The sequence below is a fragment of the Rhizophagus irregularis genome, chromosome 13 (assembly GCF_026210795.1).
Source record: "Rhizophagus irregularis chromosome 13, complete sequence".
Classification (NCBI taxonomy): domain Eukaryota; kingdom Fungi; phylum Glomeromycota; class Glomeromycetes; order Glomerales; family Glomeraceae; genus Rhizophagus; species Rhizophagus irregularis.
Window position 1 is genome coordinate 2471342 of NC_089441.1, and position 13270 is coordinate 2484611.

General features: G+C 30.3%; 7 protein-coding genes across 7 annotated transcripts; 4 read left to right on the plus strand and 3 right to left on the minus strand.

Annotated features, from left to right (window-relative positions):
• Positions 1-46: 46 nt before the first annotated feature.
• Positions 47-569, plus strand: OCT59_005114 (uncharacterized protein; the record flags this gene model as incomplete). Its single annotated transcript, XM_025311474.1, has 2 exons — positions 47-190; positions 288-569. The coding sequence occupies 2 exons, from the start codon at positions 47-49 to the stop codon at positions 567-569; spliced, it is 426 nt and encodes a 141-aa protein (XP_025171324.1).
• Positions 570-2351: 1782 nt separating this feature from the next.
• OCT59_005115 (uncharacterized protein) lies at positions 2352-3410 on the minus strand. The gene is made up of 4 exons (XM_025320433.2): positions 3156-3410; positions 2781-3088; positions 2669-2718; positions 2352-2596 (listed from the first exon to the last, which is right to left on the minus strand). The coding sequence occupies exons 1-4, from the start codon at positions 3373-3375 to the stop codon at positions 2554-2556; spliced, it is 621 nt and encodes a 206-aa protein (XP_025171323.1). The 5' UTR covers positions 3376-3410; the 3' UTR covers positions 2352-2553.
• A 143-nt stretch (positions 3411-3553) lies between these two features.
• On the plus strand, positions 3554-8836 carry OCT59_005116 (uncharacterized protein). The gene is made up of 17 exons (XM_066138171.1): positions 3554-3825; positions 3922-4092; positions 4164-4384; positions 4536-4629; positions 4696-4943; positions 5029-5051; positions 5157-5328; positions 5408-5576; positions 5650-5801; positions 5875-6135; positions 6216-6293; positions 6378-6541; positions 6622-7173; positions 7250-7406; positions 7472-7597; positions 7677-7988; positions 8067-8836. The coding sequence occupies exons 1-17, from the start codon at positions 3600-3602 to the stop codon at positions 8454-8456; spliced, it is 3516 nt and encodes a 1171-aa protein (XP_065997345.1). The 5' UTR covers positions 3554-3599; the 3' UTR covers positions 8457-8836.
• A 551-nt stretch (positions 8837-9387) lies between these two features.
• On the plus strand, positions 9388-10853 carry OCT59_005117 (uncharacterized protein). Its single transcript, XM_025320431.2, has 2 exons — positions 9388-9587; positions 9660-10853. The coding sequence occupies exons 1-2, from the start codon at positions 9426-9428 to the stop codon at positions 10137-10139; spliced, it is 642 nt and encodes a 213-aa protein (XP_025171321.1). The 5' UTR covers positions 9388-9425; the 3' UTR covers positions 10140-10853.
• OCT59_005118 (uncharacterized protein) lies at positions 10319-11466 on the minus strand (the record flags this gene model as incomplete). Its single annotated transcript, XM_025320430.2, has 2 exons — positions 10618-11466; positions 10319-10524 (listed from the first exon to the last, which is right to left on the minus strand). The coding sequence occupies exons 1-2, from the start codon at positions 11396-11398 to the stop codon at positions 10319-10321; spliced, it is 987 nt and encodes a 328-aa protein (XP_025171320.2). The 5' UTR covers positions 11399-11466.
• Positions 11467-11560: 94 nt separating this feature from the next.
• OCT59_005119 (uncharacterized protein) lies at positions 11561-12831 on the plus strand. The gene is made up of 3 exons (XM_066138172.1): positions 11561-11993; positions 12053-12207; positions 12284-12831. The coding sequence occupies exons 1-3, from the start codon at positions 11596-11598 to the stop codon at positions 12436-12438; spliced, it is 708 nt and encodes a 235-aa protein (XP_065997346.1). The 5' UTR covers positions 11561-11595; the 3' UTR covers positions 12439-12831.
• Positions 12508-13225, minus strand: OCT59_005120 (uncharacterized protein). The gene is made up of 2 exons (XM_025333566.2): positions 13111-13225; positions 12508-13037 (listed from the first exon to the last, which is right to left on the minus strand). The coding sequence occupies exon 2, from the start codon at positions 13026-13028 to the stop codon at positions 12750-12752; it is 279 nt and encodes a 92-aa protein (XP_025171318.1). The 5' UTR covers positions 13029-13037; positions 13111-13225; the 3' UTR covers positions 12508-12749.
• Positions 13226-13270: the final 45 nt, after the last annotated feature.

Sequence of the window (13270 nt, forward strand, 5' to 3'; positions counted from 1 at the left end):
TCAGGGTGAACGGCCCGATTATCGGGTGTCAAGAGAATGGAAGAAAATGTGTGAAAAAGATATTGCTGGACCCTTCATAAATCATAATCCAACCTTTACAGGAAACCCCTTAATGGGCAATACTGGAAGTATTCACGGCGGATCTTTTTTTAATGTGTCAAAAAGAGACAAAGAGGAAGATCAAAAGGAGGTATAACATACTCACATTTTTTTATTTATGATAGAAATTAGAGAATCAGCAGAAACTTATCATCCTGTATTTTAATACTTAGAGTGATCATTAACAGAAAACAAAACGTACAAAAATTGAACATTATGTCTCAGATGAAACTCAAGATGAACAACAACCATTTGAGAATGTCAACAACGATAATAAATTAACTTTAGTGCCATCGGATGATGAACAGTATCACCAGTCTGATGGATACACTACACCATCACGTAACACAATGGCAAAAGATTTGATAGCTGAACTTCCTAGTGTCGCTGAACGTCAAAACAAAATACATATTGATATTGATATTGATAATAATCCTTTCCTGGAGGAAAGGTATCATCCTGTCAATTGACGATATTCCACGTGGATTAACCTTCGAAGATAAAAATTCAGCTGGTGATATCTACAGTCAAAGCTCGTTATAGTGAATCTCGCTATAGTGAACATTAAGTAAAATCGCGTTATAGTGACCTATTGATTTTTTTTCTTATAATTAATTTCTCTCGATATAGTGAATTTTCTTAATAAATCTCGTTATAGTGAAAAAAAGGGAAAAAATTACATAGTGGAACGGAAAGTTCACTATAACGAGCTTTGACTGTATATAGGAGAAATTAATGTGTCCTCGCTGTTCCGAAACTATCATAATCAGTCGTTGAAGCTTGCAAGGAAAGAGGGCTTACTTATTGAATCAAATGTTTACGAAATACTGGCCCTTGCCATCAACTTTACTGATCTCCCCTAATTCACATTCACCACTCATGATCGATCTTTTCGGATCGACCTTACTCGAACAAATTCATGAAGAATTCGTGCCAACGCAAAAAATTGAACTGGATCCATTAAAAAATTAAAAAAGCAAATATAGATTCACGTGATCGTGCAATTGATTGGCTTTCTGCGGAGATTTTGTCAGCCCTTCGTCTCAAAAAACTAATGTTTATAAAAACTGCAATAATCTTATTCGACTCTGCATCTTTTTGAAAGACTGCGTGGATTTTGCTATAGATAATGGTGCCGAAATCAACGTAATTGGTTTACTATATACTGAACCAAAACACCAGTGGCGACTGTACTTCACTGCGGATTTAAAATAAATATATAATAGTTATTTGAATTATGCTTATGTGATTGCACAAACTGTTTTTTATTTCTATAAATCAATAATTATTAAAGATATGAATGACTAATATGAAGTAACATTATATATATATTATCCCTTAAACTGTTTTGCAGCCAAATTTGCCTGCAATTTTATTTTTTAATTAAAGACACTTTTAAATACCTTAAAATATTTTATTATATAAACCAATATTTTTGTAATAAATTCTATAGTATTTTCTAAGTAAAAATTGAAAAAAAAGTTCAATTTAATTAATGATTTTTTAAAAGTAAATGATCGACAAATTATAACAAATAGTAGCTAAATTTTTTAAATTGAAATATCTTTTTATCCATTAACCCTAAATAAAATTACCACCATTTGAGATAGAAATAAAATTGTCCTTCTACAAATATTATGTGACAGGATAACTTAGAAAATATAAAAATTTATAAATTATTATAACTTTTTATTTATCAATTTTAGAGTTATGATTTTATTACCATTAAATGCGCCTTAATAAGAGGAATCTAACAAATATAATTTCATCTTTTTATGATCACTAGATCTTAAGATATTTTAAAAATTCAAAAATTTTTAAAATTAATTTTAACCCCTACAGTTTAAGGGATATGTACGATATATGATTATGAAACAAAAAAAAAAATGTTTGGGTTATTATTACTCGCGTAGGAACCAACATAGAAGGGTGTGACGATTGTGATAACTAACATACTAACCCCAACCTAACCCTAAGCTCCACATAACTCTGCAGCCGAACATAAAGAGGGTCAGAGTTTTATTCTCAGTAATGCTTCGATCCGTAGCGGTTTTATCTAGTTTTTCATCCGGATTAAATTTCTTTTAATTTCGCTAGAATTGATCATCACGGTGAAGCCGATGAATTCGTGAAATAACTGGTCTATACCACGTCCTGATATACAAATTTTAGCTATCGATAGACTTTCAGCTTATCCTTTAACTAAATATCATTCATAAAAATAACAATAAGGAAAATCACAGACGACTATTAGGAACGCGGCATCATTATAGTATGTTATTTATCAAATAAAATCCATTTTTCACACTTATGATTTACGATTATATTAGTTAAACAGTTATTTTCGCCCATAAATTATTACAAGATATTGTTACGTATAAAATAATATAATCACACATCTATTTTTGTATATACTAATACATACAACGGATTCATTTTCAATTCTCTTTGGTGTTACATATTACTCTTTGTCTCCCATCTATGTTTTGTTTCGAATCTATAATAAAAATGGTCAGAATTTAAATATTAATTATTGATAACATTTTATTTTACGTAATAAAATACATACCCCCAATATAACTTAGGTTTTTTCTTATTAGCCTTCCTTTCTTCTTCCCTCTAAATAAAGTTATTTGAACTTAATAATACATCCTTCCTCTAAAATAAATAAATAAAATTACCTTTTTCACTTCATCAAATTCTTTTCTTTCTATTGCTTTGTTAACCATTGTTTCATAATTATTTTGTGCAATTTGGTCGCTCAATTTTGAAGCTAATTCTAAGTCTCCATTTTCAACAGCCTTATCAAGTTCTTTTTCTAATCGAGTTTTTGTCGATAAACGACCATGATCAACACCTTTCAAATGTTCGTTCATACGTAAATAATTTGCTATACTTTTTGGGAGTGTTGAAGGGTCTGCTATATCAAATGTTTTTATTTTTCGCTTTATCTTAGTATGTTTTTGTTGTGTCGATGACGGTTCAACTTCTAATAAAAATGAGGAGCTTGTGTTAAAAATTCTAATTAAAAAGTTGGACATATAATAAAAACTTACGAGTTGTTATAAAACTGCTTGTTTTCCTCTTCTTTTTATTAGATTTACTTTCAAATTCTTCTCGCCTTCTTTTTAATTCTTGAAAACGTTCCCATTTTTCTGATTTGATATTCGGCTGTTGCTGTTTCATATTATCTTTATCTTCGGTGGAAGACTTATTGTTAAGAAAAACTTTCGGTCTAGGCGAAGATCGTGCGATTTTCACAGCACTATTGTCCATTGCGAACTATCGAACTATAATTGATAAAACAGATCAGTGTTCGCTTCAGTGTTCTTAGTTTGCATTTATACTGTCTCAATTAAAATCATGTGATAAGATGTCAACCAATCAAATCTCCTCTAAATGCGAAGTCATCTGACTCGGATCTGAGATCTGTGTAAATCTTATTAAAATTTTGGGAACCGGTGAGATTTCTACCAAATTCTGGTGCAAATAAAAAAAAAATGTTTCTTTATAATTTAACTTTACAACCTCCAACTACCATAAATGTTGCTGTGGTTGGCCATTTTTCAGGTACAAAACAACAAGAAATCGTTATTTCCAGAGTAACTCGTTTGGAACTATTAAAAGCTGATCCAAATTCGGGTAAATTACAAACGCTTTTAACTCACGATGCTTTTGGAATAATAAGATCGTTGACGCCATTTAGGTTAACAGGAGGTTCAAAAGGTGAAGATGTTATGTTTTCGAGAAACAAAGTTAATAAGTTATTGGGAAATTTTAATTAACTGTAATGATATCTGTTATCCATCACCTACAAACCAGATTATATTATAGTCGGTTCAGATTCAGGGCGTATAGTCATTTTAGAATACAATATTGTAAAAAATAAATTCGAAAAAGTTCATCAAGAAACTTTTGGTAAATCAGGATGCAGAAGAATTGTTCCTGGTCAATATTTAGCAGTAGATCCAAAAGGCAGATCTGTTATGATAGGTAATTATCAGTTTATTTATTGAGTTGCTTATGAATTTACTGAAAGCTAATTTACTATATATTACATTAAGGTGCTATTGAAAAACAAAAATTGGTTTATATCCTTAACCGTGACTCGGCGGCTAATTTGACAATATCTTCACCACTGGAGGCCCATAAGTCGCATACATTAGTTCACCATTGTATAGGCTTAGATGTTGGATACGAAAATCCTGTATTTGCGTGCCTAGAAGTAGATTATTCTGATGCTGATATGGATCCATCAGGCGATGCGTTCAATAGTACTGAAAAGGTAATGTCACATGACTTCTCGCGTTTGTGTAACGTTAATACGTACACTACAAAATTTATCATTTAACCGAATAAATATCATATTTTTAGATTATTTTATTTACTATACTTATACGTTAACATTATGTTGATTTTTATATACAAATTTTTAGATGCTAACATATTATGAATTAGATCTTGGTCTAAATCATGTAGTGAGAAAATGGAGTGATCCTGTTGACGCTCGAGCAAATTTACTTTTTCCAGGTAACTATTATTATATTCTTGTGGTTTAAAAAGTTGAGCTTTCCATTAATCATAAATCTTTTTTAGTTCCCGGTGGAAATGATGGTCCATCAGGAGTGTTAGTTTGTTCGGAGAATTTTATAACATATAAGCATCAACGTGTACCTGAACTTCGAGTACCTATACCACGTCGCAGAAATCCTCTTGAGGATCCTTCACGTGGATTAATTATTGTAGCAGGTGTTATGCATAAAATGAAAGGTGTATTCTTCTTTTTATTACAAAGTGAAGAAGGTGATATATATAAAGTTACACTTGATTACGAGGATGATAAGGTGAATGCAATTAAAATTAAATATTTTGATACCGTGCCTGTCGCGGCATCATTATGTATACTTAGAGCTGGTTTTTTGTTTGTAGCTGCGGAATTCGGAAATCAGTATGTTGACCTGTTTACTGTTGATCTTTATTTGATTTCGTCTTGTTCTTATGTAGTTTTTATTTTATACAACAATAATCGTTAATAATTGTTTATTTGCGTACATTAGTCGACTCTATTCATTCACAAGTCTTGGTGATGATAATGATGAACCTGAATGGTCTAGCGATGAGTTTATGGATTCCGATACTGATATTTCAGCATATTTTACACCGCGTGACCTTCAAAACTTGGAACGGGCTGATGAATTGGAGAGTTTAAATCCATTAATCGATGCTAAAGTAATTTAAAAATTATTTTCTTTTCCTCAAGCTACTAATATTCCCTGTTATTGATATATTTATATATTGATTAATTTAGGTCCTAAATCTCACGGATGATGATACACCCCAATTATATGCTTTGTGTGGAAGAGGTGCTGGGTCAACATTTCGTATTTTAAGACATGGTCTAGAAATTTCTGAAATGGCCGTTTCTGAATTACCAGGAAATCCTAATGCAGTATGGACAACAAAATTAAAGTCAGATGGTATGATAGTCGTATAGTATGCTCACGAATATACGTTGAATTATTAACAATTTATTGATTTTACAAAATATAGATGAATTTGATGCTTATATTATAGTATCGTTTGTAAATGCTACACTTGTGTTATCTATTGGCGAGACAGTAGAAGAAGTAACTGATACTGGTTTTCTTGCCACAACACCTACATTAGACGTACATCAACTTGGTGATGATGCTTTACTACAGGTTTTTTATCATTATGCTAAATGTGTTGAAATAATTTTTATTATTGTAATTAACACGTACTGTAAATTTGAAGATATATCCACAAGGCATTCGACATATTCGTGCTGATCGTCGTGTTAATGAATGGAAAACCCCTGGGAATAGAGCGATCGTAAAGGCAGCAACAAATAAACGTCAGGTTGTGATAGCACTAACTGGAGGCGAGCTTGTATACTTTGAATTAGACAATCAAGGTCAATTAAATGAATATCAAGAACGTAAAGAAATGTCATCTAATGTAACATGTTTAAGTGTTGGTGAAGTACCCGAAGGAAGACAAAGATCAAGATTTTTGGTAAAGTATATTCATAGATCATTTGGTTGTATTTCGTTTCATTTTTTTTAATATACAGACAATTTTTTTTCTTAAAATAGGCTGTAGGTTGTGATGATAATGCTGTAAGGATTCTTTCCCTTGATCCTGACAATACATTAGAAGTACTTAGTACTCAGGTAAGTCATAATAAAAGTTTATTGTCATTTTTTGCTTTCTTTTTCTTTTTTCGAATATCAATTTTGATGTCGCCACTCTCCTAGGGTCTTAGTGCTCCTCCACAATCTTTATCTATTATTGAGATGATGGATATTGGTACTGACGCATCTCATGGAACATTATACCTTAACATAGGATTACAAAATGGTGTTTTATTGAGAACTATGCTAGATACCATAACTGGTTCATTGACAGACACACGACAGAGGTGAGCTACTTCATAAACGTATTAATAGTTAAATACTTTGATATTTTATCATATTATTATAATCATTATCCTTCTTTTAGATTTCTCGGTGCTCGTCCTGTAAAACTTTTCCGGGTTACAATACAAGGGGCTCCAGCAGTCTTAGCTCTTTCAAGTAGACCTTGGTTAAGTTATACTTTTCAATCTCGGTTACATTTAACACCTCTTTCATATGATATGCTTGAATATGGTTCCAACTTTACTTCGCCTCAAGTACCTGAAGGGATCGTAGCTATTTCGGCAAATACATTGAGGATTTTTGCCGTTGAAAAACTAGGAACAGTATTTAATCAGGCTATAATACAACTTAGTTATACACCACGTCACTTTGTTCTTCATCCACCTTCAAGAAATTTTGTTGTGATTGAGAGTGAACATAATACTTATTCTCCGATGGAAAAACAAAGAACTTTAGATGCAAAGATTAGTGAAGGAAAGAGATTTGATCCGAGTTTACTGGATTTATCACCAGAAGTATTCGGATTACCTAAAGCCGAACCTGGAAAATGGGCTTCATGTATTCGTATCATCAATCCATTCTTAGGCGATACTACGTCAAAAATTGAGTTTGAAGAAAATGAAGCTGCATTTAGGTAAAAAATGCACATATTCTTTTGATAGTACTACTTTCTTTTTTTTATTTTTACTAATGGTGTACATTTATTTTAGCATCACAATGGTTAATTTCCATAGTCATAATAATGAGTTGTTCCTTGTTGTGGGAACTGCAAAAGATGCAAATCTGGCACCCCGTACATGTTCATCAGGATATTTATATGTATATCAATTTAATGAAGATGGGAATGACCTAAACCTTCTTCATAAGGTAACAATTTAAATCGTAATAATTCATTAATATAAAAATATTTTTAACCTTATTTTATTACATAGACTCAATGTGATGATATTCCACTAGCGTTATTACCCTTCCAAGGAAAGCTTTTAGCTGGTGTTGGCAAAGCATTGAGAATATATGATATAGGAAAAAGAAAATTGTTACGAAAATGTGAAACAAAGGTTTGAAAAGAAAAAAAAAACGTATATATAATTTTATATCTCTCATGAATAAGTCAATTAATTTCATTCTTTATGATAGGCAATCCCAAATTGTATAGTGAATTTACATACGCAAGGCAATCGCATAATTGTTTGTGATATGCAAGAGTCAATACATTATGCATCATATAGGCAACATGATAATAGAATTATCATTTTTGCCGATGATACTACTCCACGATGGATTACGACCACTACAATGATAGATTATGATACATTAGCTGGTGGTGATAAATTTGGAAATTTTTTTATTGATCGACTTCCATCAGAGACAAGTGAAGAGGTTGATGAGGATCCTACTGGAAATAAAATAATGTATGAAAAAGGATATTTAATGGGTGCCCCTCATAAGGTAAGCAGATCTTTTTGTATTAAAAAACTTATTAAAATATGACTTTATTAACTATATCTAATTTATTAAATATGAAAGGTATCAATGATATCACATTACCATGTTGGTGATATTCTCACATCAATTCATCGAACAACTCTTGTTGCGGGAGGACGTGAAATTCTTGTATATACTGGCATTATGGGTAATATTGGAGTATTTGTTCCATTTTTAACTAGAGAAGATATTGATTTTTTCCAAACACTTGAAATGCATATGAGAAATGAAGCACCTCCATTAGCAGGACGTGATCATCTACAATATCGTAGTTTTTATGCACCTGTTAAAAGTGTGGTAGATGGTGATTTATGTGAACAATATAATTTATTACCTATGGAAAAGAAAAGAATGATTGCCGATGAATTAGATAGAACTCCGGCAGAAATTCAAAAGAAAATTGAAGATATGAGAGTTATGGCAGCATTTTAAAAAACATTCACTTTTTTGATTTGATTTTCATTTAACATTAAATTTATATTTGTATTCAATAATAGAATTTTTTTTAAAAAAAATTTGATAATACAATTAGTATGGAAGCCTAAATCTATTGAGTTATAAAATAAGATCTTCTGATATTTATATGATCAAACTAATAATTATTTTATTTTAATATAAGAAATAATTTATGTAAGCTGTTTACTATACATAATTTATACAATTTATACTGCAATATGACTATTTTTAATTACATCCTTTAAATACATACCTATTAGCAGTAGTTATATTTTTAAATATACCATATAATAGTTCTGTTAGGACCACTTACTTACAATAAAGGTCACTTGGCCCTTTATTAATGTTTTTACTTTTACTTTTTTTAAAAAAATTATATTGGTTAATTAGCTAAAAAGGAAAAAAAAATCATAATAATGTAACATTAAATTTCCTTTTATAGTAAGATCTGCAAAGAAATTTAGTTTAGGCTTGGGTGACCTATCTTATAAGCGGGTCCTATTCTGTTGCTTATCGGAAATTTGTTATTTTGGCTAGCCACATTTTATTGGAAATTTGTTATATTTTAATGCTGGCTAATTTATAATTCAGGCCAAATATCACGTGAATTTCACGTGAAAATCTTAAACCATCGATAGCAGCGATGGTAGCTGCACCTGTATTATCCAGAATATTCGCGCATTCCCAATTTTTTCCTTTAATATGAGTTTCATACCAATCTCTCGCCGTATAGATTATAACTAAAATTTAGACTTCATGGAATCTTTGAGACTTGCCTTGAAGATGATGTCTTTGATCATAATGAATTAATTTAATTAACTTCAATGTGTCAATCTTTTATTGGCCATTCAGTGTTGCACTAAATTCGTCCATTAGAATTTGAAGTCCAAAAATTCGAAAAAATTTTAAACACAGGTTAAACAAAAGTTTTTCCAATTTTGAACAATGAAGAAGTCAACTTCGTCTTTATTATTTATTTTACTTATTTTGTTACTCCTCAGGACTTCAGAGGGAACATCTTTAACATATAATGTTGCTGCTCATGAAAGAGCGTGTTTTTACGCTTGGGCCGATAAACCTGGCGAAAAAGTTGCTTTTTATTTTGCAGTAAGTTTTACAGATGTGCCTAAAGTTATAAAATAAAAGACTTGTTAATTAATTACTTAATCAATTAATTAGGTTCAATCTGGTGGGTCTTTTGATATTGATTATGTGGTAACCGATCCACGTAATAGGATAGTATTAAATGGTGAACGGGAGAGACAAGGAGATTATATTTTTACAGCAAATTATGTTGGGGAATATTCATTTTGTTTTGCAAATGATATGTCAACATTTGCAGAAAAACTTGTTGATTTTGAAATTTCTATTGAAAATGAACCAAGAGCAGAATTACCGCCATCTAAAGGTATTCAACCTGAACATACGAGCAGTATGGAAGAAAGTCTTATAAGACTTAGCAGTAGTTTAAGTACTGTTTCTAGAACTCAAAAGTATTTTAGAACAAGAGAAAATAGAAATTTTTCAACTGTTAAGAGTACCGAAAATAGAATTTTCTGGTTTGCTTTACTTGAAAGTATGTTAATTGTTGGAATGGCAGCTGTTCAAGTTTTTGTGGTTAAAACCTTCTTTAATACTACTAAAAAAGGCCACGTTTAATTTTTAGTTAAAAAATTTTTTCACATACCCTAAAACCAATAATATATAGAATAATCAAAGGCTGAGTTAATAGTTTAAATGAATATTTATTCAATATGTAAATATAATCTTATTAACTAATAAGTACGAAAAAATAAATAAATCATAAATAACCACATTGATAATTACAAAAGCTATTTTCAATCTAGTAAACCACTATCAGAAATTTCCTTCCAATTTTGTATTCTATATAACTTTCCATTTTTTTGATCACTTTCGTTACACATATCATCAATATTATAACGTCTAAAATCTGTTAATCCTTCCACGATTTCAATTTTATATTTATCACAATATTTCGTAAGAGTTCTATTATTCCCCATTATAATCCCAATATTAGCTTGTACTATAAATAAAATTCATGCATTAGTATTAAAACATGTCTTAATTAAAAAATTCATGTGTTGAATTCGGCTTTAAAGTATACTATTATACTCACGTAAACATGGTAAATCAGTATTTGAATCACCAATATAAACGGACAAATTACTTTTTGAAGTATTTAATTGATCAAATATTTCAAGTTTATCAAGCGCACATAAAACTTTACGATCTAATTTTCCAACAGAACAATTATTGTCATAAATTAAATCATTAGAAAAAATGTTATTCTTATTAAATTTATTTTCAGATGCTAATTCAAATAAACTCCCTAATATTAAATCTTTTGACCAATTCGTTGAAATAATATACAAATTTCTTTCAATATGGGATTTCACATCATCATTAAAAGTTGAATGAGGTTCTTTTAAAAGAAAATTTTCACAATTCTGTTGTTTTTTAGAAATAAATTTTCTTAATACATTTAATACATCATCTCTTTTCTTTACTGATGTTCCTTTTTCAATCAAATCATCATAACAAACCCCTTTTAAACATCCATATTTTTCAATTCTATCAATTGATTTGTTTTCAACCATTTTTAATGATTCTAACATCTTAAAATGATCTTGAAGAGTATCTTCAGAATGTTGTTCACACCAATGTTTAATATGTTCTTTATATTCTTTAAAATATAATTCGACGAAATGTAACCAAGGTGGTGGACATTCTTCGTCACTATCATTTGAGAAAAGAGTTGGACAATTTGGCGGTTTTGGACATTTTCCCGTTTCTGCTCTTTTTTCATAAGCTAAGTTAGCTATTTCACAAATTGTATCATTCTGTGTTATAGTCTCGTCAAAATCGCAAACTAATAAATCGACTAGACGCGAACCCATTTTTAGAGAGAAAAAGAGTAAAGAAACGATACATTTGTGAAAAAGGTTATAAATTATGCACCCTATTCGTGGGAAAAAATAGTATGATAAAAATCAAAAATCATGTTATATTACAGATGTTGATCTATTTAATCAAGTGACTGATAAGATCTTCATCCTTTCATCTAACATACTGTTTCTTCTCTCGATTTATCAAAATGTCATCAAGAATGCAAAAAGGTCCCGTTCATATGTTAAGACAAAATTGGTCAAAATTCAAAGATGGAAATGCAATTATGAGGAAATTTAATAGACCACAAAAATGGGTACATCCAAAAGATCGGATCGTAAGATGGAAGATTTTTGAGGGAGATTTAGTTAAAGTAATAGCTGGTAAAGCAAAAAATGAAGTCGGAAAAGTTAAGAGTATTGATAAATTAAGTAATAGATTGTGGATTGAAAATGTTAATATGGGCAGAATGACTGTACCTAAATTAAATCCTAGTAAAATTAATCCTGAAAATCAAGATAAAACTGGTGGCTGGTGGTTGGCTTCTGTTCTTAAACCAATACATGTTTCAAATGTTATGCATGTACATCCTGATGATACCGATGAGTAAGTATTTTGAATTTATTTTCTTTTGTAAGAAATTTTAATATGTAACCTCTTTTTAGTGAAAGTAGACCAAGTAGTGAAAAGAGGGCTGTTCGATCCGAATGGAAGAAGGTTGATATTGATGGGAATGGAACAATGAGATGGAGACGTGTAATTGCTGGAACTAAAATAATCATACCTTTTCCTCAAAAACCAAAGGAACGAGAACGAGAAAGTAAGAAAATCACGAAGGAACTTATGATTCTTATGTGAATTATGAATTTATTTAAACCGAATTATGGTTTTTTTAGAGTCATCTTTCGATACATCAGCGGAGATTGCTAGAGAATTAACCTGGGATATAAATTTGGATCCTCCACTTCCTCCTGGTGTTATAGATGAACTACGTACTCCTCATAAAGGTTGGAGATACAATGCGCAACATAAAAATCGGCCTTTTATTTAGTTTTACATTTCGCACAAGGGTTTGTGAAAGTTCCGTTCATGGCTGACATTTATGATACGCTACGTTTTCAAGAGTGGATTTCAACTCAAAAATGTGAAATTTATTCTAAAGCTAAATAAATATTGGCAAGCGAACAAATACGAGACATAAGTTATATCAACCATTTTAGTTTTTACTAAAAAATACCAGGCTAATCTCGTTAACAGTATTCTTTGGGAGAAAACTACAAGTGATAAATTTATTTCTTTAAAATTGCAACTCCATTACCCAACCTTCAATAACATATTTATTTCTATATGTAGTATCTTCTATCAACTTAAATTTTTTCTAGTTTCTTCTAAACGTTTAACAATAAACAAACTAGTATCTAAAAATCTTTCAACACAATTAGTTAAACAAGTTTCCTCGCCACGATCAATTTTATTACTAATCTTATTAATGCATTTATCCCAACATAAGTCCGTGAATGTATGAATTGATTGTTGTAATCTCATGCGTGCATTTTCACTTTCCAAAAACTTTCCTAATTCTTTTTGTGTTGCTTCGTCAAATTCCAAATTTGAATTTGGTTTTGGTAAAAGACTTGACATTGTGTTAACCTATTATAAACAGATAATAAGATTAAAGGTTGAACGTTGTGAAGTGTAAGAATATAAAATGTTAGTAACTCACGTTTCGTTTTTTTTAGAAGTTAATTTTATTTCTTTAATTTTAGTTTTTTAATTTTTATTTATTTATTTTTTTTTTTCTGGGAAAAGTGAATTTTTTTAGATCAAAGATCTAGTGTAACGGCAAAAAAAAGCTCCATGTAGATAAAAAGGAAGACTGCGAT

What these genes read in the sequence shown, in the direction of transcription:
- OCT59_005117 (XM_025320431.2), top strand. Translation starts at nt 9,426, where the DNA reads ATGAAGAAGTCAACTTCGTCTTTATTATTTATTTTACTTATTTTGTTA. An exon ending in AAGTTGCTTTTTATTTTGCA is followed by an intron (nt 9,588 to 9,659) that starts GTAAGTTTTACA and finishes TCAATTAATTAG; the next exon opens with GTTCAATCTGGTGGGTCTTT.
- OCT59_005115 (XM_025320433.2), bottom strand. Translation starts at nt 3,375, where the DNA reads ATGGACAATAGTGCTGTGAAAATCGCACGATCTTCGCCTAGACCGAAA. An exon ending in AATTTGATGAAGTGAAAAAG is followed by an intron (nt 2,719 to 2,780) that starts GTAATTTTATTT and finishes AACTTTATTTAG; the next exon opens with AGGGAAGAAGAAAGGAAGGC. An exon ending in AAACCTAAGTTATATTGGGG is followed by an intron (nt 2,597 to 2,668) that starts GTATGTATTTTA and finishes TTTTTATTATAG; the next exon opens with ATTCGAAACAAAACATAGAT.
- OCT59_005116 (XM_066138171.1), top strand. Translation starts at nt 3,600, where the DNA reads ATGTTTCTTTATAATTTAACTTTACAACCTCCAACTACCATAAATGTT. An exon ending in TTGACAGACACACGACAGAG is followed by an intron (nt 6,542 to 6,621) that starts GTGAGCTACTTC and finishes TCCTTCTTTTAG; the next exon opens with ATTTCTCGGTGCTCGTCCTG. An exon ending in TAATGGGTGCCCCTCATAAG is followed by an intron (nt 7,989 to 8,066) that starts GTAAGCAGATCT and finishes TAAATATGAAAG; the next exon opens with GTATCAATGATATCACATTA.
- OCT59_005120 (XM_025333566.2), bottom strand. Translation starts at nt 13,028, where the DNA reads ATGTCAAGTCTTTTACCAAAACCAAATTCAAATTTGGAATTTGACGAA.
- OCT59_005119 (XM_066138172.1), top strand. Translation starts at nt 11,596, where the DNA reads ATGTCATCAAGAATGCAAAAAGGTCCCGTTCATATGTTAAGACAAAAT. An exon ending in CATCCTGATGATACCGATGA is followed by an intron (nt 11,994 to 12,052) that starts GTAAGTATTTTG and finishes ACCTCTTTTTAG; the next exon opens with TGAAAGTAGACCAAGTAGTG. An exon ending in AAAGGAACGAGAACGAGAAA is followed by an intron (nt 12,208 to 12,283) that starts GTAAGAAAATCA and finishes TGGTTTTTTTAG; the next exon opens with AGTCATCTTTCGATACATCA.